The following is a 22,267-nucleotide window of genomic DNA, read 5'->3' as shown; positions in this document are numbered from 1 at the left end:
TACTAAGTTGCTGAGGCTGGCTTTGAAATTTTAATCCTCCTGTCCCAGCCTCCCAAGCTGTTGGGATTACAGTTGTGCACCATCCCACCCAGCCTTCCTGGTATATTCTTTTAGATTGCCTTAAAGCACACACAGGCAAGTACAGTGTGTGTGTGTGTGTGTGTGTGTGTGTGAGATACACATATACATACATTCTATTTCATCATTTCATTTATACATATGCATATATATGTATACATATGTATTGTTTTCATTTACTTAAAGACAGAAATTCACAAAGTCTGATCTTCAGAGTTTCTACCCCCAACAATATATGTTCTGAATTCTCAAATCAAAACAGAAGTTCTGTTTCCTCATTTTTTTATGACTGCACAGCCCTCCCTTGTCCACCTTCCCTCCGTCATTCTCTTGGTGTCTACTGATGGGTATTTAGGGAGTTTCTAATACTTTGCTGCTACAATTGAGGTGACTGTCCTGGTACCTCCATCATTTTGCATGGATGTTAAAGTATGGATAACTTCTAAAAGGGGAATGGCCGCCTCACCGGTGTGTGCATTTGCCTGCTTGGCCCATGTTGCCCACCTCTTCCACAGGGCTGTGCAAAACTATTCTCCCAGAGCAGCAGGAGAGAGCTGGAGGCCAATTCAGGGTGTCACTTGGTCTTGCTCAACCTGAGCGCCACACTCCCTTCTCTGCAAGCTTATCAAACTCCGCCCAGCCCCCTTCCTCTCCCAGGGCCTCTCCCCTCTCTCAGGCCTTCCTCCTCTCTGGAAGATGCACCACTGACCCCAGGCTCAGCAAGGCTCTCTGGATGGCATGATGACTTGTTCTGCTGCAGAGCCCACTCATCCTCACTCCACTGTCACACCCTCACTAATGCCATCATCTCTTCCCAGGAATGCAGTGCCCCTTATGGTATTTCCAGGCCTCTCCTCGGATCTGTTCTCAATGCAGCAGCCTGAAGGTCTTTCGAAGTTCCACATCAGCACCAAACTCCTCTTCAAACCCCTCTAATGCCTCTCTTTACACCTGGGGTGACTCCACTCCCTGATCCACCCACCCGTTCATCGTCCAGCCAGCCATTCGTCCTTCCACCTGCCCACACGCTCCCTTACCCACCCACCCATCCGTCCTCCCATCCACCCACCTGCCCATCTACCTATCCATCCTTTTGCTCATCCCCCCAACAATTCTTCAGCAGTCTGCTGGGCGCCAGGCTCTGTTCTAGGCACTCTGAGGGCAGAGAAAGTGGCTAAGGATGACCCCATCCCCACCCCAACTGTGCAGCTCCCCAAATAAGCCACTATCCACAGTCACTTTTGAAATCAGTTTAATATCAAGCTATAAAAACATCCTGTCCAGAGTATAGATATACAAAAGAAGTAATATCAAAAATAATAATAATATCAACAATATCAAACAAACTAATTCCTAAGATTTTTGTGCATGATTCACACCCGCCAGTTGGCGGCCAGTTCAGTAAGGCAGTACCTGTGAGGAGGGGACAAACCCAGAGAGCTGGCTCCCCCCAGCTGGGTCAGAGCTGGGTCTGAACAGCCCCCTCTTGTGCTGAGAGGGAACTTTCAGGCACAAAGAGGGGCAGGGCCTTTGGGGCAGCAGAGACCTCGAAGGGAAGCTGGATTCCTGTTTCCCTGGGGGAGAAGAGGTGCCCCTACATGGCGGGGGAGGGGTGGAGGCCATCTGGGCAGAATAATGGCCCCAAAGGTAGCCATGTCCTAATGTCCAGAACTGTGGCTGTTAGGTGACATGGCAAATGGGACTAAAATTGCAGATGCAGTTGAGGTTGTTATTTAGCTGGCCTTAAAATAGGGAGGTGATCTCGGATCCTCTAGCTGGGCTCCATGTAATCACAAGGGTCCTTAAAAGTGAAGAAGGAGGCAGAAGAGGGCACAGTGTGTGGATGTGAAAAGGACCCAACCAGCCATTGCTGGTTCTGAAGGTGGAGGAACCACAAGGCAAGAAATGTGGGTGGCCTCTAAAAACAGGAAAGGGCCAGCAGCTGACTCTCCCCAGAGTCCCCAGAATGAAGGTGGCAGCTCGATTCTGCCCTGTGTCAGACTTCTGATTTACAGAACTTGAACTCTGGTTCTGCTCCACTGAGTGCAGGAACTCGTTACCACAGCAACAGGAGACCAAAAGAGCTCGCCTTGCTGGCTCCTTGGCCGGCTTCCAGATGGGAGGGCTCACAGACTGCCCTGGGGCCTGGCCTTGCACAGGGCAAGGAGGACCTGAGAGGACCCAGGAGGTCCTTGGCCCCACTGCAGGACACACCAGCCTCCTGGGACCCTCTCAGGAGAAACCCTTGGGGACTGCAGGGCGCTCTGGAAGTGGGCTCTCATGCTACCTCTACACCAACTCACCAGGGAACCCCTCGGGCCCCATCAGGGGTACCACGTAAAAATGCATCTTTCTCTTCCAGTTCCATCTTCAATTTCAGTCTTGCTTAGCCCAGCTCATGGCAGCCGTGGGCTGAAGGAAGCAGGTCGAGTAAGGCTCTGCCCCTGGCCCTAGGGAACTGGAAGAGGCACTCAGGCCCACCATGTGGAGGAATGTTAGGAGACAGGCTGTAGGAGGACCCTGGCTGGGGATGCCCCAGGACCCCTGGCCCTGGCCACACCATCACCAGCCTCCCTTGGCACACACACAATCAACCATCATTTACAAAGAGTTTCTTAGGTGCTGCCATCATCTTCCACAGTGGATGCTCCTGCAACACTGGACATGTCAACAAAGTGGGGTCCATTTAATTCCAGCTGCCCATGTCCTATTCAAAGTCAGGACCAGGCAAATGCAGCAGCAGCATGTGAGAGGCACAGGAGGGTCATGGAGCCAGTGCTGGTCTGAACAGCCCCCAGTGGGGCAGCTTTCACCAAATGGGGTGGTGCCTGGTGCTCCCTGGGTGGTCACAAGCAGGTCAGGAAAAGCTAACCAACCTTTATAAGTGAAAATAGGGACCTAGAGGGCTGCTGTGCCCCCGTGTTGATGTCCAGGATGTTCCGGATGCTCTTGACTTCACTGTTTGTTAGGTTCCCCTTGATGGCCAGAATGGCATTCAGGTGGCCTTTGCTGGCAAGGAGAACATCCCGTCAGCCTAACCTGTCTCCAACACCCCTGTTCACACCCTCCTGGCCCCACAGACTCTAGGCCCTGCCACAGAGCCCTGCAGCCAACCCTCTGCCCACCAGAGGGCCTCACTCTCCCTCCCCACTGCCCTCCAGCCAGGCCTCTGTACTGGCTCTTCCTCACCCTCTGGAGGTGACCAGCTCCTTCCCACTCTCTAGGTCTCAGCTGAAACCTCACTTCCTCCAAGTTTCCTCATCTCTGAAGTCAGCACCCCCTATTTCTCACGTTCTTGGTTAAACTCTACAACTCAGAGCTGTCATAGTTCTTTGCCTCTTCATTGCCCCTGGCTCAACAGTGCGCAAGCAACCTTTGGTAAGACTGAGGCAGCCCGTCTTATACTTCCCCGCACCCCAGTGCCTTAACAGTTTGAACAGGCCTTAATGGGGTCAACCTAGCTTAGCCTAGTCTAGCCCATGGCTGATTCACTGTACGCATCCAGAGCCTGGCACCCAGCAGACTGCTGAAGAATTTTGGGGAGGATGAGCAAAAGGATGGATAGGAAGATGGGAAAGTGGGTGGATGGGAGCACGGATTGGTGGGTGGGTAAGGGAGTGCATGGGCAGATGGAAGGACAGATGGAAGGATGAATGAATGAAGGGATGGATGGATGAGTGGGTAGGTGAGTGGGTGGGTAGATAAGGGAGTGGATGGACAGGTGGAAGGACAGATGGAAGGATGGATGGATGGATTGATGAGTGGGTGGGTAAGTGAGTGGGTAGATAATAGAATGAATGGGCAGGTGGAAGGATGGATAGATGGATGGATGGATGGGTGGATGAGTGGGTAGGTGAGTGGGTGGGTGGATAAGGGAGTAGATGGACGGGTGAAAGGATAGTTGGATGGATGAATGGATGGATATGGATAGATGGATGGCTAGAAGGATAGATAGATAGGTAGACAGGTGGCTAGGCAGGCAGATGAGTAGATGGTTCAATGGGTTCTCATATGGGTAGACAGATGAATGGATGAGTACTGTGGATCAGCCATGGGCTAGACTAGGCTAAGCTAGGCTGATCCTAGTTAAAGCCTATTCAAACTTTCCCTACTGTGTCAGAGGACCCAGCCCAGAAAGAACAACGTCCATGGCTCACTGGCCCTCAGGAAGCCAGGGACTAAGCCTCCATCCTGACAAGAGCCCCGGAGCCCAGGCATAGGTCCAAGCCCCCAGGGACTTGTGGGTCAAGTGGTAAAATCTGATCTCTCTGGTCTGCTTCCCCTTTGGGTGGCAGTCTCAAGCAAAGCTAAAAGCATGGGCAGTGGAGCTCCTGTCTGGCTTTGTCATCTTAGCTCTGCCTCTAACCAGCCATGTCACCCTGGACCCATTCCTTCGCTCTCCAGGCCCCAGCTGTATAATGGAGATAAGCAGTGCCACCCTGTAGGGTTGCAGTGAGGACCAAACACATGAGTCCCCAGCCTAGTCTGTGCCTGCACAGGCTGGACACCACCACGTGCATCTCATGAAGCCTCGGCAATTGTGCTGCACAGGTCCTGGAGAGGTGGACTCCACAGTAGGACCTCACAGGGCCACACGGACTGCTTAGATCCTGAGGGTCCCTTGTTCTCACCTGAAGTCAGGGTAACAGGTAGCATATGTTGCCACCTCAATCTTGATGGCACTAGGGTCTTGCAGGCGAATGATCTCAGCGAGCGTGGGGAGGGCAGGATTCAGCCACGTTGCGGTGGAGCCCTGTGGGCACAGGCCTGGTTGAGAGCCCCTGTCCTCACAGGCATTTGGTACCCAGCGCTCAGGCAATAACTATTAGGTTCAAGAGGCTCCCAAGTGCTGTCCTGGACCTGAGGGGCTGGGGCCCATCCCTTGGGGCCTGGGGAGAGTGGGCAGGGGCTCACGTTCTTAGTGCAGAAGTCCTGGATGACACTGGCGTTGGCCAGGATGTGCTTCGCCAGCTGCTGCTGCTGCTCGGCAGTCTTGAGGACCAGGCACCGCTTGCTGAGGCGGATGATGTACTCTTTCACCAGGTGCAGGTGCACAGCCTCCAGGAGCTCCTGGGTGGGCAAGCAGCCAGGGCGGTGTGAGCCAACGGCCAACGGGGAGCTCACTACCTCCCTTGAAGCTCAGGAATCCAGAGGGCAGATGCCAGAGCAAAGGTGTGCACATGTGTGCCCCTGTTCCCACGTGTGTGTGTGTGTGTGTGTGTGCATGTGTGGATGTCCACACATGTGTCAGTATGAGTGTCCAGGCTGTTACCAGCCCAGGGCCTCCTCACCTCCCGGAAACAGTCATGCAGCTCTGAGAACTCGGGCAGCCTTCCCTCCACGGTACCAACAATTTCCTCCAGGGTTTCCTCAGGCGCTGCCCAGCGGGTCTGTGTGAACCTCTTGAACAGCGGCTGAGAAGGAGAGAGGCAGGATGTCTGGTCACGCCCTGTAAAGGAAGGGCTCAGACGCCCTCACACAGACTGGCCGGAGGGCAAGGGACTCAAGGATTTCCAGGGAACCCGTGCAGAGCTCAGGTCCCAGACAGGAAGTGGAGGCAGGGTCTGTGTGCCCTCCTCCAAGGTCACCCAGCTGCAGCTCAGGACCCGGACAGCCTGTCTGCTGGCCCTGGGACTTTTCCACTGTCTCCTTCTTATATAAATAAATTCCTGTATAAACAATACCTTGTGTTTGGCTGGGCCTGTGAGACCTGTGCCAAGTCACTCAGGGTCACCACTCACAACTTTTATCACCCACAGCTGCCCCAGCCTTCAGTCCCAGACTCTGGGCATGGAACCCCTCCCTCTGTCTTTCGAGCAACCCCACTGCTTTCCCCCTCTGCAGACTTCTTGGCCTCCAGGAGACGGGGTCTTGGCTGCCAAAGACCCTGAGCACCAGAAGTTGGAAGGCAGGCGTGGGGGTTGGGAGGGAAGAACCTGGAGGAGATTAAGGGAAAGTATGTACTAACTTGGGGACAGCGGAGGCCACGTGAGGAGGGACACTGAGGCTTCTTCAGGCACCCCCAGCCCTAGGGCCCCACTCTCAGGACAAGCACGAGGACCACCAGGTGGGTGAGTCCAAGAGCCCTCGGGGCCCACCACCTGGGCACCCCCTGCCCCACTGCAGCTTCCCTACGCGTTCCTCCCAGAGATCTGGGGCAGGCGCCACACCTGGGGTGCTTCTGCCATTCCTCCCAAGCCCCTCCCAGGCCCGCCCACCCTCCCAGCACTGGGCTTAGGAGGCTCCACAGGGGAAAAGGCTCCCACTACCTTTAAGTCCATAAATAGGTTTTGGAGCAGGGCGTCAAAGCCGTGACCCTTGAGTTCACTCAGGGGGTCCAGCAGGTAGCTTCGGGGATCCTGTAGTATCTGCCACTTCTGCTCCATGGATGTCCTGGATGGTGGAGACAGGAAGTCACCCCAGACTACCCAGCCTACAGCCCCACACCCAGTGAGCCTAGATGAATCTTCCTAAACCTTCTTTTCACTTTCAAACCCTCAATGGCTCCCCATTTCCTGAGGGATCAAGTCCAAATCCTCCCATCCACATGCCCATATCCCAGCACACACCTGCAGCGCATCCCTTTTCACCTGAGGGCAAGTTACTCAGCCTCTCCTCCCCTCGGTTTGCTACCAGCCTAGCAGGCATGATCCCTGTGCCCCTCCATAGCATCACGAGAATAAAGCAGCCAGTAAAACATCTGAATGATGCCAAACACTGCGGCTGCTCCACACCCCGGTTCCCAAGGCCTTGCTAACTTTAATTCCACACATTTGCTTAAGCAGTTCCTACTCCCTCTGAATCTCAGCTACCCTGTTTCTGTGCCACATAACCCTCCCAGCATCCTCACCGGAAGGACAGGCAGTTGTTGATGTTGGCAATGATGTTGGCCCTGTAATTCCTCAGCTGTTTGCCTCTTTCCAGAAATTCATCAAAGGCACGCTGGTAGCTGTCAGGAACAGAGGGGCATCTTTAGGACCACCATGAACACCAGGACCACAGCAGCCTCCAGCCCCACTGCAGTCTCCCTGGTTCACATAGCATTTTTCTGTGTGATTGTGTCTCTGTGACCCAGGGAGGGGCCGCTAGCCCCTAAGCATCCTATCACTGGCTGTATAAGCTAAGGCCAGAGGGGCCAGAGAAGTTGCCCCAGGGCTCTGCTGTCCCAACTCCTCCCCAGGCCCCCTCTACAGCTGGGTGACCAGAAGATACTCTGGTTGGCTCCTCAGAGGTGGGGAGCACCCAAGTTAATCCTGGGAGTGGAAGAGGTGGCAGGGGCCTAGGCTCCTCATGAGCGTGCCCTTGGAAGCTGGAGACTGCTCTGCTTTCACCACAGTGAATCCTGGTTGAGGTCACACCACCTGAGGCTCAGTGCCTAGGGGATAGAGCAGAGGTCAGAGGATTCCCAGCTCTGAGTGACAGGGGTGGGGAGCAGGGCTGATCTTGCCTGGATTCCAACAGGAGCACAGGGAGGGACATGATTCTGAGAGAGACAGCTACAGGGACGCCCCTGCCCTACTCCCATGCCAGCTGGGGCACACCCACCTCCTTAGGAGCACGGACAGTTCCACCAGCAGCACCTGCTTCATCTGAGTGCCCAAGTCAGGAGTGATGTTTTCGGCCTTGGCCTGGCCCTGGGAGACAATCTGTGGGGTGACAGTAGGTGAGCAGAGCAGGGGCCACCTGTGGAAGCATGCTAGAGCAAGGGGGGTACTCAGACATAGGCCCGTGCCTGCACTAGGAACAAGGGGACGTGGTTCTGCTGGCACAGGCACAGGCTGGCTGTGTGCAGTGTGCACCGTATACCCGAAGGACAGACCACGGTACCTGGATAATGTCGATGGCCAGCTCACTATGGCAGTGACCATCCAGCCTAAGGGGAGCCACATCCTGGGCCCAGTGCTGTGACTCCATCTCTAATGCTCGGGCCATCAGCTCCTTCACATTAGCCTGGAGGAAAGAGGGGCAGGTCACTGTAGCACTGACCTGGCTCAACTGAAAGTATCTGTCACGCTCGCTGCCCATGTTGTCTATCTCTGAGCCTCCCCTCATTTTTTGTCCCCACCTCACCCTGGCTCAGACAAAGGACTTACAGCCTCGCTGGACAGGAACGTGGCCTCCAGCAGCCGAATCTGCTTTGGGGGCAGAAGGCTCCCAAGACTGACATCCTGAAGCTCCTCTGCCAGCTTGGGGCTATTGAGGATGTCACTGTGGGCAGAACAAGGCTGGCATGAGAACTGCACCCACTCGGCAGTACCCACCCAGCAAAAGCCCACCAGGTGCCACCCCTCGGCACTCCCCACCACCGTGCCTTCTCTTACTACTCTCCCGCATTCCTGCTTTGAAACAGTCTCCAGAGTCTGTCAGCCTGAAACATTGCCCCAGCCCCTGCCAGTTACCACCATCTCTCCTCTAGCTAAGGGAGTCTCCTCCCATCTCCCTGCTTCCCCCCAGGGGCCCAGCAATGCCTCCCCACCCAGAGCCACTTTTCAAATCTGATCTTCCCCCTCTCCAAGGCTTCCTCTCTTGCATAGATACAACCCAGCCCCTTACTTCAGTGCCCCTGAGACATACCCCTCCCTCTCACTGTGACCCAGCCCTGCCACCCCTGCCAGGGCAGCCCTGCTGCCCCCAGACAAGGGCCAATCCACATGGGAGGACCGCCTCAGAACTGCTCCATGGAGGCATGTGGCTACCTCTCTTGGCACCTCTACAGGATCCCAGAGCTCCTGGGGGACCTGTGCAGCCCTGGCACTTCCTAAGGGCCCCAAAAGCTTAAGAATGACCCTCCCTGTGCCCCCTGCCCAGTCTGGATGCATCTGTGTCCCTCTCTTCCCCACATGTCTGGCTACACAGGCCTCAACAGTGCCCCTCTGGACTCAATGCCCACACTGGTCCCAGTTCCTGTTTTGCTAACCCCATAGGGGCCTTCATGCTAGGAGATCTCAGGGTCACTGGGACAGGAAAGCTGACGGGCAGAGGTGTGAGTGCCCAACATTTCCTGATGAGTCAGGACAAGCCAGCAGGAACTGGCTCAGGCAGGGCTGGGTGCTCTGTGGCAAACCTGCCCTGTGCCCATTTCTTTTTTTTTTTTAATTTTAATATTTATTTTTTAGTTTTTTGGTGGACACAACATCTTTGTTGGTATGTGGTGCTGAGGATCGAACCCGGGCCGCACGCATGCCAGGCGAGCGCGCTACCACTTGAGCCACATCCCCAGCCCAGCCCTGTGCCCATTTCCCCATGCCCTGCTGGCTCCTCACCTGCCACTCCACTGCGCCTTTCCTCTGGCCCTCCCCCCAGGTGGACCATCAACACTAGCAGAGCCTACTGGCCACTTGGCAGTCCACAAGACCCTCAGACACTGTCCACACTGTCCACACCCCAGCCTTCCCTCAGGACAGGGGACAGCAGGAGCTGAGTCCCTCAGTAAGAACCCCTGGTTTCCATTGCCTGGGCATTTCCATGCTGCAATATGAGGCTCTCCTCAGAAGCTTGGGTGAATGACAGGCACACTCAGGAATCCAGGGTCTGAGCCATTCAGAGGATGCCCAAGGCTACATCCAGCTGGGTACCAGCTGCCCTTGTTGGCACAGCCAGCCTCCCACTGAAGAGCTGAAGCCCTTGGTGACCAGAATCTGGACCTGTTGTGGGCTCACAGGCAAACCTGCACAACAGGGATCTCTTCCACAGGGCACCTGACCCTACCTGACCCCTGCTAGCTCTCTTGCCCAGGGTTGCCCCTACAGTACGCTAGATAAATCTACACAGGAGCTCTGCTTAGCTCCCAGGGTGACCCTGCCTTTGGTAGGAACGGCATCCTCCCTCCTCCCTTCTTCACCACCTGTCCAGGTATCCTCCCTATCCTCTGTGGCCTGACTCTACATTTGGCTGTGAGCTGCCTTAGAGCAGCTGAAGGTGCTGCCTTAGAGACCTGGAGGTCCCTTGCTCCTCCAGGCCTGGCTTCCCCTGTGCCTGGTCACCCCTGCCACAGCCCTTCTGAATGCTCTGCTTTACCCCTCTCCAGACTGGGACCTCATGAATGAATGACAAATCGCTACCATTCTCTGTGCCTCAGTTTCCTCAACTGAGAATGTGACTGGGGCCCAGGAAATTTTAAGATTCCAAGTGCAAAGCAGACTCAGGCCTAGAGCCTGCCTAGTCATTGTGCCCAGTCCCTGCAGGCGCAGCCTCAGCCCTTTGCGCACAAGCCCACCATGCATTTCCAGCCCAGCAACTCTGCGCCTGGCGGGCGCTCCTCCAAACCCCTCCTGCACAGGAACCCCCGCCCCACCACCCGTGCCTGCTCACTTGGGGTAGAGGTTCTGCACCCACAGCAGCAGCAAGTAGGTGTCACGCTCGCAGAGCTCGAACTGAGCCATGGAGGCCAGATGGGCCGCGAAGTGCTGGTGGTAGCTCTCAGCATAGGTGGCCACCACGCCGAACTCGGCGGGGAACAGCGGCTTCAGCCGCTCCACCACCGCCTCCAGGTCTTCCTTCACGGTGCAGCCCAAGTGCTGGAAGATTCTCTCGGCCTCTGAGCGGCCCTCGGCGCCCGCGGCCGGCCGTGTGTCTAGGCGCTCTGCCGCCACCTCCGCCACGACGCTCCGCCACAGCTGCAGCCAGCGCCGTGGGCGCGTGGCCGCCAGCGCCGCCGCTCCAGGCGCCTCCGCCGTCGTCGCCGCCGCCGCCGCCGCCGCCACTGCCTGGCGGTCCGCGCGCTCCTGCTCCGCCACTACTGCCAGCGCCTGGCGCAGCCGCTCGGGCGCCGCCTCCAGCGGCCGCCGCAGCACACCCAGCACCTGGTCCCGCAGCAGCACGTACAGCGCCTCCACCTTGCTCTGGCGCCGCACCAGCTCCTCCTGGCTCGCGCCCCCCGCCGCCGCCGCCGCCAGCTCCTGCTCCAGCACCAGCAACGGCCGCGCTGCCTCGAGCCGCCCTTGCTCCAGGGCTGCCTTGAGCTCCTCCACTGCAGAGGGGACCCGCGTGAGGCAGGGCCCGGGGCTTCAAGCCGATTGGGGCAAGGGGCGGCTGAGTCCCCAGGGGTAAGGCCCGTGCCCAGACAGGATTCCTCCCCACTCGGGGCCCCAAGACCAGGGGCACAGGTGAAGGAGGAAGATGGACACCTCCCTGCCCGCTCTGTCCTGGGTGAGGGCCCCTTCGCTCCCATGCCCCATCCATGCCCAGGCCTGGACCAGGGCTAGGCAGGCCCCCAGCCCCAGCCGTAGTCCCAACCTACCTGTGGGGATAGGGCCATCCAGCCCTGGCTTGGACTCAGGTACCAGCGGGGGCTCAACCAAGCTGGGCTGACCTCTCTTCTTCTTGCCTTTGGTGAAGATGCTGAACATATTGGACAGTACTGTGGGCTTCTTCTTCTTTGCAGCCTCTTGCTGCTCTTGATCTGGAGCTACCACAGCCTCGGGAGGTGGCACCAGATCCTCAGAGGAGGCCTCTGACATGGAGGCCTCTGACTCACTCTCTGATACGGAGGGCAACTTTTGTGGGCTTCCAGGAAAGTTGAGAGTCCCTGGCACAGACTGCTGGCCAGGAAGGCCTTGGAAGAAGGTCATCATCTTCAGCATCACCCTGGCTCAGTCCTGCAGGTTGCGGGTAGGGGATGAGGGACCAGTGGTCACAGTGGGCTGGCCCCCAGGCATGAGCACACAGCCCAATGGCAGCATTGAGTGCCTCCTCTGTTCTCACCTGTACAAGCAACAGGGCCCTGGAAACCTCTTGGCCCAGAAAGGCACCAACAAGGCCCCCTCCCTAGCCACAAGAGCTTCAGCTTGCATCTCTCCTAATACCCACAGGCGCTCCCAGAATCGCTGCAGAGGCAGGAAAGAGGCTGGGGACAACAAGCCTCCCAGATGAAGGGGCTGTTCCTGCATTTTACAGTCCACCCTCTTGGGAAAAAATGGATGGCAGCTAGAGAGTACCTCTATGAATCCCACCAGACTCTGGAGAGGGGGCAGGGCACAGGCTGCTGTCCCTTTGGACAGAGCAAAAACACAGGTCAGAATGGCCAGGGCCATGTCAGGGTCAGAGAATACCCAGAAGCCAGCCTGAAGCCAGGCCTCCCCCTACCTAGCCCCAGCTGCTCATTCTTCTTGCCCAGTTCTTATGTGGCTGTGGGGTCACAGAAAGATGCCATGGACAGAAGCACAGTTGGCTGAAGGACAGCGAATCCTGATTCTGTACATACACTGACCCCAGGGCCCAGGTCTGCAGAAGACATAAGGCCCCTCAAACTTCAGAAGGGAAGCCCCTTCCACAGGGGAAAGGGGCTGATCCAGGCACAGATTTCCCTGAAGTCACACAGCAACTCTGTCTGGAACCCAGGCATCCTGTCTCCTTCCCCACCCTGCCTGCTCCCAAATGGGTTCACATCATCATCAAAAAAATTCCCAGTTTCTGTGCCCTTCCTGGGTGCCCATCCCATCTTTTCCTCTCTCATCCAGAAGCCATGCTCTTTAATCTTAAAATAGCCCTGTGGTCAAGCCCTGTGGGTTTGGAACTCAGGTCATCTGTTCCAGAGCCTGGCTTTTCCTCTACCTCTGCACCCCCCACTGCCCTGAAAGCTGCACCCAGAGAGGCAGGACCCTCAGCATTGTCAGAGCAAGGCTGGTACCACCAGAGGGATCTACGGTTGACCCTGAGGGCAGGAGCAGAGGCTGGGCCTCCGTGGTAACTGTGTAACCCATACACAGTGCCACCTCCTGCCCTACCCTCAAGAATAAATACACTGAGCCATACCTCACATTCATCAGGATGACTCTGGATAGCCTGCAACAGCAAATAGCCCGATCCACGCTTCTGAAGAAGCCATTGCGGCTACACACGCGAGGGACTTGCCCAAAGCATAGCCTGTGTGGAACACTGGAGCAGTCCTCTCGCCTCAGCCTTCTGCCTTCACCAGCCCAGCTACCCTATTTCTTGAGGGCTTGTCCCACACTTTGGAGCTTGACCAGAGCCATCTGGTTGACCAGGAAGCCTGCGTTCCCCCTTCCCAGCCCCTACCATCCTCACCTACTGCTCTTGGTAGAGTCCCTCAGTCTGGACCTCAGCTGTCCTCCTGGAACCCTGTCAGCCTGAGAGTTCCAGAACCAAGCAGAGAGTACTATGGGAGATCCCAAGCCAACCAAACTCCCCAGGCTCAAAGCCACCAGGCATTCTGCCCCTCCTAATCCATCCCATTTTCATGCCAAGCACCCAGAGGAGGTAATCTGACAGGCAGGGCTACTCAGCCCCACCCTGGGGGCCTAGGCACCCCTGCCCTTCTCCTGGGGTAAGGGAGAGGTGACCTGTCCCACACCTTCCAATTGTACACAGCTTCTCACTATTTGGCTCTATGCGACCTCCAAGCTTGGTTCCTGCAAGTCCCCACAGAGTGTCCAGGCCTTTTCTGCTTTATGGCAGAGATCCAGCAGCAGCGCCTGGACCTTGATTCTCAAAGGCAGCTGATGCAGTAGAAAAAGAACTGGCTGTGGGCTCAGCTTCACCTCTCACTGATGTGTGGACTGGACACCCCTCTTCTCAGAGACCTTAATTTCTCCACCTGTGCAATGGGGAAGAGACCCTCACACCTCACAGTGCTGCTGAGGGGATGTGGTAAAAAACCACAAGCCAAGTGCTAGCACTTGGTTTGGCCTGCGTGAGAGTGAGTTTCCTGTGTCCTGTGTGTGTAGTGCCACACCATGCAGCCTAGGAGGGGAGGAGACCTTCTTTACACCAGGCTCCTGGCTGCACCCACTGAGGCAGAAAGGTGCCTGTTTAAAGGCACATGGTGTTAACCACAGCCTGTGGTTCAGCAGTGGTACCCGGAATCCCAGACACCATACCCCTTCTTAGGTCAGGGCTGAGGGCCATACAAAGCATCCCCTGGTCTCTGGCCTGCCTCCTTCTGTCCTGGGGTGATAGGTCAAGCGGCACACCCACCCCCAGATGAAGATGCCCAGACACAGTTGGGGAGGGTCTTAACCTATAGCCCTGGAGTCCCGTGGGGACGCTGGCCTTCAACTGCAAATGGGAGACTTTGTATCTTTGTCCCCAGTCCCGACTGGTCTTTCCAGGGACGGAGCTCTGGGTCTAGCGCCCCAACCTCAGCCCCAAACCTCTGTGCCCTGGTGCGCAGACGCTCAGCAAGCGCACAGGTCTTGGTTTCCCCAGCCAGAAGCCCTCATAGCGTTCCCGCCCCTGTCCCCTCAGCCTCTCCAGGCCATTCCTTCGGGGAATCTTGCCGCGATCTCGGGGTCAGAGAGAACGGGACGCCGGTGGAGCGGGGAGGACAGACGCCAGGCGGCGGAGGTCACTTACCGTGTCGGGGCCAGGCCGCGGCTGTGCTGGCCCGGGCGCCGCGCAGCCTGAAATAGTCGCCGACTCCGCCCCGGCCCCGCCCTCCGCGACCGCGGAAAACCCGCGGGCCGAGGCCAAGACCCCGCGCGGCGAGGGTTGTCCCTGCGCGGGCCTGCCGAGGGGAGCGAGGGCGGGGTCACTGCTCCAGCAGCCAGGACGGGCTGGCGACGCTGCAGAGCGTGGCGGGGTAAGTGGGGGCGCGGAACGGCTCCCCGGGGCCCCCGACCCACCCGGCGCCGGTCCATTGTCCGACGACGGCCTCTGATTGGCTGTCTGGGAGGGGCCTGCGCCCAGGGCCGCGCCCCCGCGTCCCAGCCAGCCACAGCCCTGCCTGGCCTGCGCCCCCTCTCACCCCAAAGCCCAGCCACGCCGGGTCGCCCCTCTGGGCACCCTGTGGCGAGTAGAGTCGTGGGAGAGGGCTTCCTGGAGGAGGCGCGAAGGGAAGGGGGGCCGCTCTTCACAAGGCCCCGTGCTGGGAGCGTCTCCTGGCCTCTCATTGTCACGCCTTGCTTTGAGTGATGATGTCCCCTGTCCCCGGAAAGGTGAATACATGAGAGGCAGGAATACATGACAGTGGCAGTCTGATTTCACCTCTAGGCCTGCAGGACACCGACTGAAGCACTTTCCCTTTCTGGGGCTAAGACTGGGCCTGGACAGGCTCCTGAGACCAGGCAGGATCAGGAGCACAAGGCCCAGGCAGCAGGCTCAGCTTTGCCCGTTTCAGCGTGGTCTCGGGCAGGTCATACCTCTTTCTGGGTGTCAGTTTCCCTGTCTGCTCGCTGGTTCTCAGGGTATGTTTTGGGGGAGGGGGAGGTGAGGAGAATGGGTGGGCTGGGATAAAAAGTTGACCCCTGGGCACCTCCCTCCCCTTCCTATTTCACATCCCAGGGAGTCCTGCTCTCTGGGAAGGATCCTGTCATTCAGGAATTTCCTGCTGGGCACCAGCTTCCCTTTTGCTTAGAGTGGAGCCTGGGCTCCTCCCTGCCTTTTGTTGCCCCACCCCCCCACACCCCCCACACTCCACACCATCCCCATACCCCACCCCCCACCCCCCCACACACCCCCACACCCACTGCCTGCTAGCCTGGCACTGGTCTTTGAGGGCCAGGAGGGGTGACTAAGTGGGGGAGACTGGGTTTTGAAGGTGTCCCTTGGGGCTGAGAACTTTTTCCTCAGGAGTGGTGGCCAAGTGCCAGGTTTGGGCTTGGACTGTCATCCATCTTTCCCTAGGGTGTCTCAGAGGTGGGTGCAAGAGGCTGCCAGGAGGAAGCTTTAAGACAGAGAGAGTCCACCCCCTCTCCCAGAGGCCTCCAGGGATGACAATTTTCAGAGGAGCTCACAGAGCCACAGTGCTCAGGCTGGGGGTCATCCCATCCCCACTATAGTACACAGATGGGGAGACTAAAGCCAACCAGAAAGGGGACAAAGAGGATGAGAACTAAGGGTCCCTGGCCATTGCCTCCCTGCAGCCTGTGGCTCACTCATTGTGCAATCCCCTCGTGACTCACCCGGCCCTCCTGCTCCATCCACCCCTCTTCTAATTCCAAACAGATTGGGAAATTGCTGGGGAACTCTGCAGCTCAGCAGGGAGGGTTTCTCTTCAAGCCATCTGCTCAGAGCCCCTGGTCAGTGTGGACTTCACAGGACAGTCACCAGCCTGTGCTGGCTGCCCACAGTAGCTCACCTAAGCAAGGGCTGGAACTGAAGAAACAGAGCCTGCCTGCAGGCCATCCCTAGAATGTGCAGCTGCCCCAGATATTTCCCTTTTCTGAGTGCAAATCTGGAGGTCAAAGGTCCTGTCCCCAACACAAGGGAAATCTTTCAAAAATGGGGCTCAAGGGAGGGCAGAAGGATGATACCCAGTGGGGCAGGCCCACAGGACAGGAGCTATTTTAATCCCTTCTTGACAGTCCCCAAGAGTCCAGGCTCTTCCCGAGGGAGCCAAGGCAGCCAGGATCTCCAGCACCCACCCCACCCCGCGCAGGAAATGAGCATCATGTACAGGACCATCTGCTGTCTTGGTCCCCACCTCCCCCAGAGAGAACTGGCAAGGACTGGCTAGGGAGCCCAGGACAGAAGTTATAGAGGCCAGCACCTGCATAGAAGCCCAGTGCACTCCTTGCGTGAAACCCAGGGGCTCATTGGACACATGGGGCTTCCCCTCTTTTCCCTCTGCTCAAGTAGCAATTACTGTTTTTTTTAATTTGTAGTACAATATGTATAACATAAAATGTACCATTTAAGTGTACAGTTCAGCGGAATTAAGTACATCAGCACTATTGTGTGCCCATCACCACTGGCCATACACAGCACTCTCTTCATCTTGCACAACTAGAACCCAGCCAGGTGCAGTGGCACACGCCTGTAACCCCAAACACTCAGGAGGCTGAGTCAGGAGGATCATGAATTCGAGGCCAGCTTGGGCAACTTAGACACTCAGCAACTCAGTGAGACCCTGTCTCAAAACAAAAAAATAAAAATAAAAAAGGCCTGAGATGTGGCTCAGTGGCAGAGCACCCTTGGTTTCAATCCCTAGTACAAGACAGAAGTGGAACTCTGTCCCCATTATACAATAACTCCCCATTCCCTTCTCCCCTCAGTCCCTGGCAACCACCATTCTCCTCTGTGGCTTTGACAACTCCACACACCTCATAGAAGTGCAGTGATACCGCACTTGTCCTTCTGTGACGGGCTTACTTCCATCAGCATCACGTCCTCACGATTCCTCCATGTTGCAGCAGGTGTCAGAATTGCCTTCCCTTTAGAGTCTGAATCGTGGTCCATCGTATGGATGGACTATGTTTTGATTCTCCATTCATCCCTCAGTGGACATTTGGGTTGCTGCCACCTTTTGGCTACTGTGAATAGTGACACTGTGAGCATGGGCCCTGCACATTTCTGTTCATGTCCCTGCTTTCAGTTCATCTGGGTATACTAGTTGACGTTGATCCACAGGGGCCAAGCTCTATTCTAAGTGCTTTGCAAGCATAATTGACTTCATCAGATGACTGAACGAAGTGGGTACTGGTGAGGAAACTGAGGCACAGATAGGTCCAGTCGTATGCCAGTCGGTGATAGAGCTGCAATATGCCATACTGCTTCTCCTCCAATGCTGCTCAATTTCTGAAATGCAGCTTGATTAAATGGGACACAAGCCAGGCGCAGTGGCACACACCTGTAATCCCAGCTACTCAGGAGGTTGAAGCAGGAGGATCAAGCCCAGCCCAGGCAACTTAGCAAGACCTTGTCTCAAAATTAAAAATAATGATAATAATAATAAAGGCTGGGGATGCAGTTCAGTGATGGAGTGTCTACCTAGCATGTGTGAAAACATGGGTTCCACCCCAGTGGGGAGGAGGAGGGGAATCAGACACAAGGAAGGACTTCCAAGCCTGTGATGCAGAAATAGGAGACATTGTCCTCTACTTCTTTCAGAAAAATCCCAATATTTTTCATTACCTTGTTCAGTCAATTAATTAAACCTCCACCCCTGCCCTGAGGTGCAGGGGGGCTGACCCAGCTCTGGCAGCCTCTGGCGAGAGGACACTACAGGGTAGTGTATTATTTGCCCTCCCTAAATTCATTCTCTGACTCTCTGGAAACGTCGCTGGAGGGAAGCTGTCCAGCAGAGGGGGAAGTTGAAGGCAGAACAGACAGCATTCTGGGCTGGGCTTGGTGGCTGCAAAGGCCAGGTGGGCTGATCAGGCAGCTGCTGTAGGAGCTCTTGAGTTGCTGGGCCTGACTCCAGGCAAACGACTGGCCAGAAGGCTTGGCTGGTAGCCTCAGTCATGGGGTGGTGCTGGCTGTGGAGTGGGCTGCCCAGAGGAGAAGACCAGTCCTCCCACCGTGGCCAGACCCACTTCCCTCTGTGTGATGACTTGCATTTCCCACGGCTCTTGTCTTGGCTCTCAGGACACAGCCTCTTCCTTTCACTTCTCAGGCCATCCCTAGACCTGGGACCCTTCCTGGCGCCTCTTAATTCCCTGGGGGGCCCCACTCACTAAATGCACTGGGCTGACATTGTATCTTCTGTTGACAGAAGAGGAAACTGAGTCTCAGAGAAGCTAGGAGTACACAAAGCTTGAAGTTTTGAGGCTGGTGTTCCTGCCACCACCCAGTTTTCCTAAGAGAGGAAGTGACTTGTTCAGGGTCATTTATAGCTGCACAGGGCTTTGGCTGGAATCTGATGACCTCCCTGGGATCATGGGATGACGAGGACAGCTGACCAGGAGCCACCCTCAGGCATACCCTCCTGTCCGAGGGCATTCACCAGAGGAGACACACAGGATAGGCGGTCCTTCCCCTGGAAGCTGTTCACCCACTTTAGCCCCTCTCTCCCATGAGAAAGCCAGGCCAAGGACTCCTTTTGGTATTTGGCAGAAAGGGAAACTGAGGCCTGAGGAGGCCTGGCCTCTGAGGGGCTCAGTGAGCCCAGCTCTGTAAGACAGAGCCACATGGTAGAAGGCCAGGCCCATGGAGCAATGGGACCCTAACCCCAATGGCCTCCCAAGGGCCTTCTGGAGGTGCCAGCCCTGATGAAACTCACGGGGGTGAGGGATGAGATGGTCCTCCCCAAGCTGGGCTATCTCGCCCCTAGGTTCCCCCATGCAGTCCCCCGTCTTTTCAAAAGGGCTCTGGTAGTGATACAAGATGCCGAGGTCAGCTTCCCTCCCTTCAGCTCCTGGGGCTGCCGGGGGCTGCCTGGGGCTGCCCAGGGCCAGCTGTACATGAGCTCTTCCCCCAGCCGATGTGATTTCCAGGAAAACAACCCATGAGCTCAGTTCACTAGGGCGTCCTCCCTATGACACAGGCTCATCACTGGACAGGAGCTCTCCCGGGAATCCCAGCGCTTCATGGGGCTGGGCAAAGACGGGAGGGGAGGGAGGCTGTCCCAAACTCCCACAGGCTGCAGGGAGGGTTGAAGGAATGGATTAAAAGAGACAGAAATAGCAACCACGGGGCATAAAGGGCACAGCCTTCAGCACCAGGCCCTCCTCCAGAATGTGGTACTGCTGGGTTCAGCAGCTGGGCTGGAATCCTAGCTGTACCACATCATCACTGAGCACAGCTGCAGATGGCAGGCACCCCAGAAAGAAGAACAGCTCTTGAAGTTTCTCCTTGCCAACATCCAGAGGTCCTATTGTTGGGGATTCTATCCACCTCAGAGCCTTAGGCTCACTGGCTGATTTTACAGGGACCAGGAAGAACTGTCCCATATTCCCACTCCAACCCCCTTCAGGAAAACCAGGTTCTCCAATGGTGCCAGTAGCTTCACTTTTCTATTCCTTGGGTAAGAATTGCTTTTACAAAGGTGAAAGGATGGGAAGGAGACTTTCACCTTATGTCTTTGAAGAACGTTTTTGATTTTGATCTATGTAAATGCATTAGTATCCAAAACATTATTAAAGGTGAAAAATGAAAACACAAGTAATTTTAAAACAGCTAATAAGTGGGTGATCTATGTGCAGATATATAGAAGGGTGTCCCTGCAAGGAGGAAGGGCCTCCGCAGTGACTAATCCAGGCCCCACAGGCTCCAGCAGAAGGATAGACTGATGGGGAGGTGTGACGTGTCCAAGTTTCACTTCCCTTCAAGTGTTTTCGGACAGCAGGAGACCCAAGAGACCAAGCCCCTGGCCAGGGGCTCCTGGCTCCCAGCATAGCCCCTCTACTAGACAAGGTCGATCCCCAAGACCTAGAGCTCCGGGGAATCGCCCTTGGCAACAGCATTATCTATCATAGCAGGCCCTGCCCACCTTCCACAGAGGCTGGCGGGGGAGAGGCCTGTCCCTGTACAGCCTGTCCTCCCCGGGGCCTGGTGGTGGATGGTGGGTGGCCCCTGTGGCCTGCTGCCATTCCCAAAGGGGATTTTTGTGGTAGCAAAGGAAGGAAGTGAGATTGGTGATGCAAGGTGGTCTTGAGGACCCTGCAGCCTCCTGTCCCAACCTGGGCAGTGGTGAGGGGCTCTGTAGGAACCCCTGCCCAGCTGCTGAGGGTGCTGCCCCCACATACAGGGGACTGCTGAGGACTGAGGTCAGGACGGAAGGAGCCAGGTCACCAGGCAAGGAAGGAAGAGGGAGAGGCTGTGTGGTCACAAGTGACATGCTGACTGCCACCTGAAGCACGCCATACGTGGATAGTCTCACTCACCCCCGAGCTCCCTCCCTACTCGGTACTCTCTCCTTTGTTATAGACAAGGAGTCTGAGCCCCAGAGTGAAGGGACCGCAGGTCACCAGTGAGGGGAGAGCAGAGCTGAGACTCCATCACAGTCCGCAGACCCCAGCCTCCTAGGCTTTTGCAGCTGGCACACTCAAGCCTGGGCTGAGCCTGAGCCCAGGGACCAGGAGGGGCAGAGGGTCACAGAGGCTACTAGGTCCTAGTCTGAGCTGGTGTGAATGTTCAAGTCCCCTGCTCCCACCATACCCAATGTCCTTGAGCCAGCAGCACACACAGTGTACCAACCTACAGACCTGAGCTCCTATCCTGTGCATGGCGACGTGGGATCCCTGCAACTTCTCACTTCTCTCCCAGCCTGGCCTGGCTTGGAGCCCAGAAAACTCAGAATAGGTTTGGTCTCAAGGACCTGGGACTCAGTGACGGAGACCAGAGGCAATCCCCAGTGCATGAAGGACTCGAGGAAATGGGTGTCCAGGCTGGGCCCTGAAGAGAGACGAGCCATAGGCCACACTGTGGGGAAGTAGGGCCAGGTAGAGGCGGGAGACCAGGGAATAGCTGGCAGAGCCTGGGATTTGAGCCTAAAGGCAAAGTGGATGGTCTCAGGCTGTCCTATTCCATGACAGAAGCAAGGAAGCAGGACAAGAGCCTTCTGTCCCAGGGGGCCCAGCCAGACAAGTAGCCAAAAAGTCCAGAAGCAGCTTTCAGAGCCAGCACCCCCACCCTCCTCTCCTCTCTGGACCACAGGATGGCCAAGCCAAGGGAACACCCTAGACTCTTCTCAAGGCCTCATGAGACCTAGAAGGCAAAGGGAATAGGAGGATCCCAAGTAGCCCCCACCTTCTAGGCAGAAAGGCCAGTGGCCAGAGCCCTGGACCTGAACCAGTCTAGGCTCCCCCAACCCACGGATCCAGCCCCACTGACTGCACCCTTGTGGAAACTGCCATCGGCCTCCTGCTTCTGGCTGGGCCTTGAGGAGCTGAGCCCCAGCCCCTGATCACTGCCAGACTCATGAGAGCATGCACATGGATGGAGAGTGGGGATCACTCTGATGTTCTGAACACAGAGGGGCAAACCCCTGACTTCCTATCTCTAGATCTAGAAATCCTCAGGAAGAGGACCCTGAGGTTCTGAGAGGGTCTATGCCTAAATCCGTGCCTGCATTACAAAGCTCTGGTCAGGCAGAACCTGCTCAGCCCTGGAAGTCTCTTCTGAGTCACCTTCAGGGGCCTCCCCAACTTCATGCCTTGCTTGACACTAAGGGTCCCCCACTCCCACATTCAGGGACCTTTTGACTTTTGTAGGCCCTCACCTGGTGGGGCTCCTGGGACATGGGTCAGAGGGAGGCCAGGGGCCTGTCTTTGTGCTGGTTCTTCATCCTCCCCAGCACTTTTCACAGCTGGAAAAACTGGGCACAGAGAGGGAAAGGAACTTGCCTAGGGACTGGGGTGCCACTCAGTGGTGGATCCTGTACTTAGCATGGGCAAGGGCCTTGGTTCAATCCCCAGCATCAAAACAAACAAACAAACAAACAGGAAGTTGCCAACTCCTCACCACTGAGAATTAGCAGTCAAGACCAAAGCCCTCCCACATCTTCATAGCCTGGGTTGGAAGCCTGGTCAGGCCCTGGAACATCACCTTCAGCCAAAGGCTCAGGCAGGGT

General features: G+C 56.5%; 1 protein-coding gene across 1 annotated transcript; it reads right to left on the bottom strand.

Moving 5' to 3' along the window:
- Positions 1 to 1,313: 1,313 nt before the first annotated feature.
- Tnfaip2 (TNF alpha induced protein 2) lies at positions 1,314 to 14,535 on the bottom strand. Its single transcript, XM_046453220.2, has 12 exons — positions 14,392 to 14,535; positions 11,318 to 11,675; positions 10,390 to 11,047; positions 8,172 to 8,286; positions 7,906 to 8,028; positions 7,624 to 7,724; positions 6,929 to 7,027; positions 6,348 to 6,471; positions 5,370 to 5,492; positions 4,993 to 5,148; positions 4,710 to 4,831; positions 1,314 to 3,087 (listed from the first exon to the last, which is right to left on the bottom strand). Exons 2-12 carry the CDS (start codon positions 11,658 to 11,660, stop codon positions 2,946 to 2,948), a joined length of 2,106 nt encoding a protein of 701 aa, XP_046309176.1. The 5' UTR covers positions 11,661 to 11,675; positions 14,392 to 14,535; the 3' UTR covers positions 1,314 to 2,945.
- Between the last annotated feature and the right edge of the window lie 7,732 nt (positions 14,536 to 22,267).

This window comes from Marmota monax, unplaced genomic scaffold (assembly GCF_021218885.2).
Source record: "Marmota monax isolate L192 unplaced genomic scaffold, Marmota_monax_Labrador192_F-V1.1 WCK01_AAM20220418_F8-fsc00190, whole genome shotgun sequence".
NCBI classification, from domain to species: Eukaryota; Metazoa; Chordata; class Mammalia; order Rodentia; family Sciuridae; genus Marmota; species Marmota monax.
This window is presented reverse-complemented; position numbering and strand designations above follow the sequence as displayed.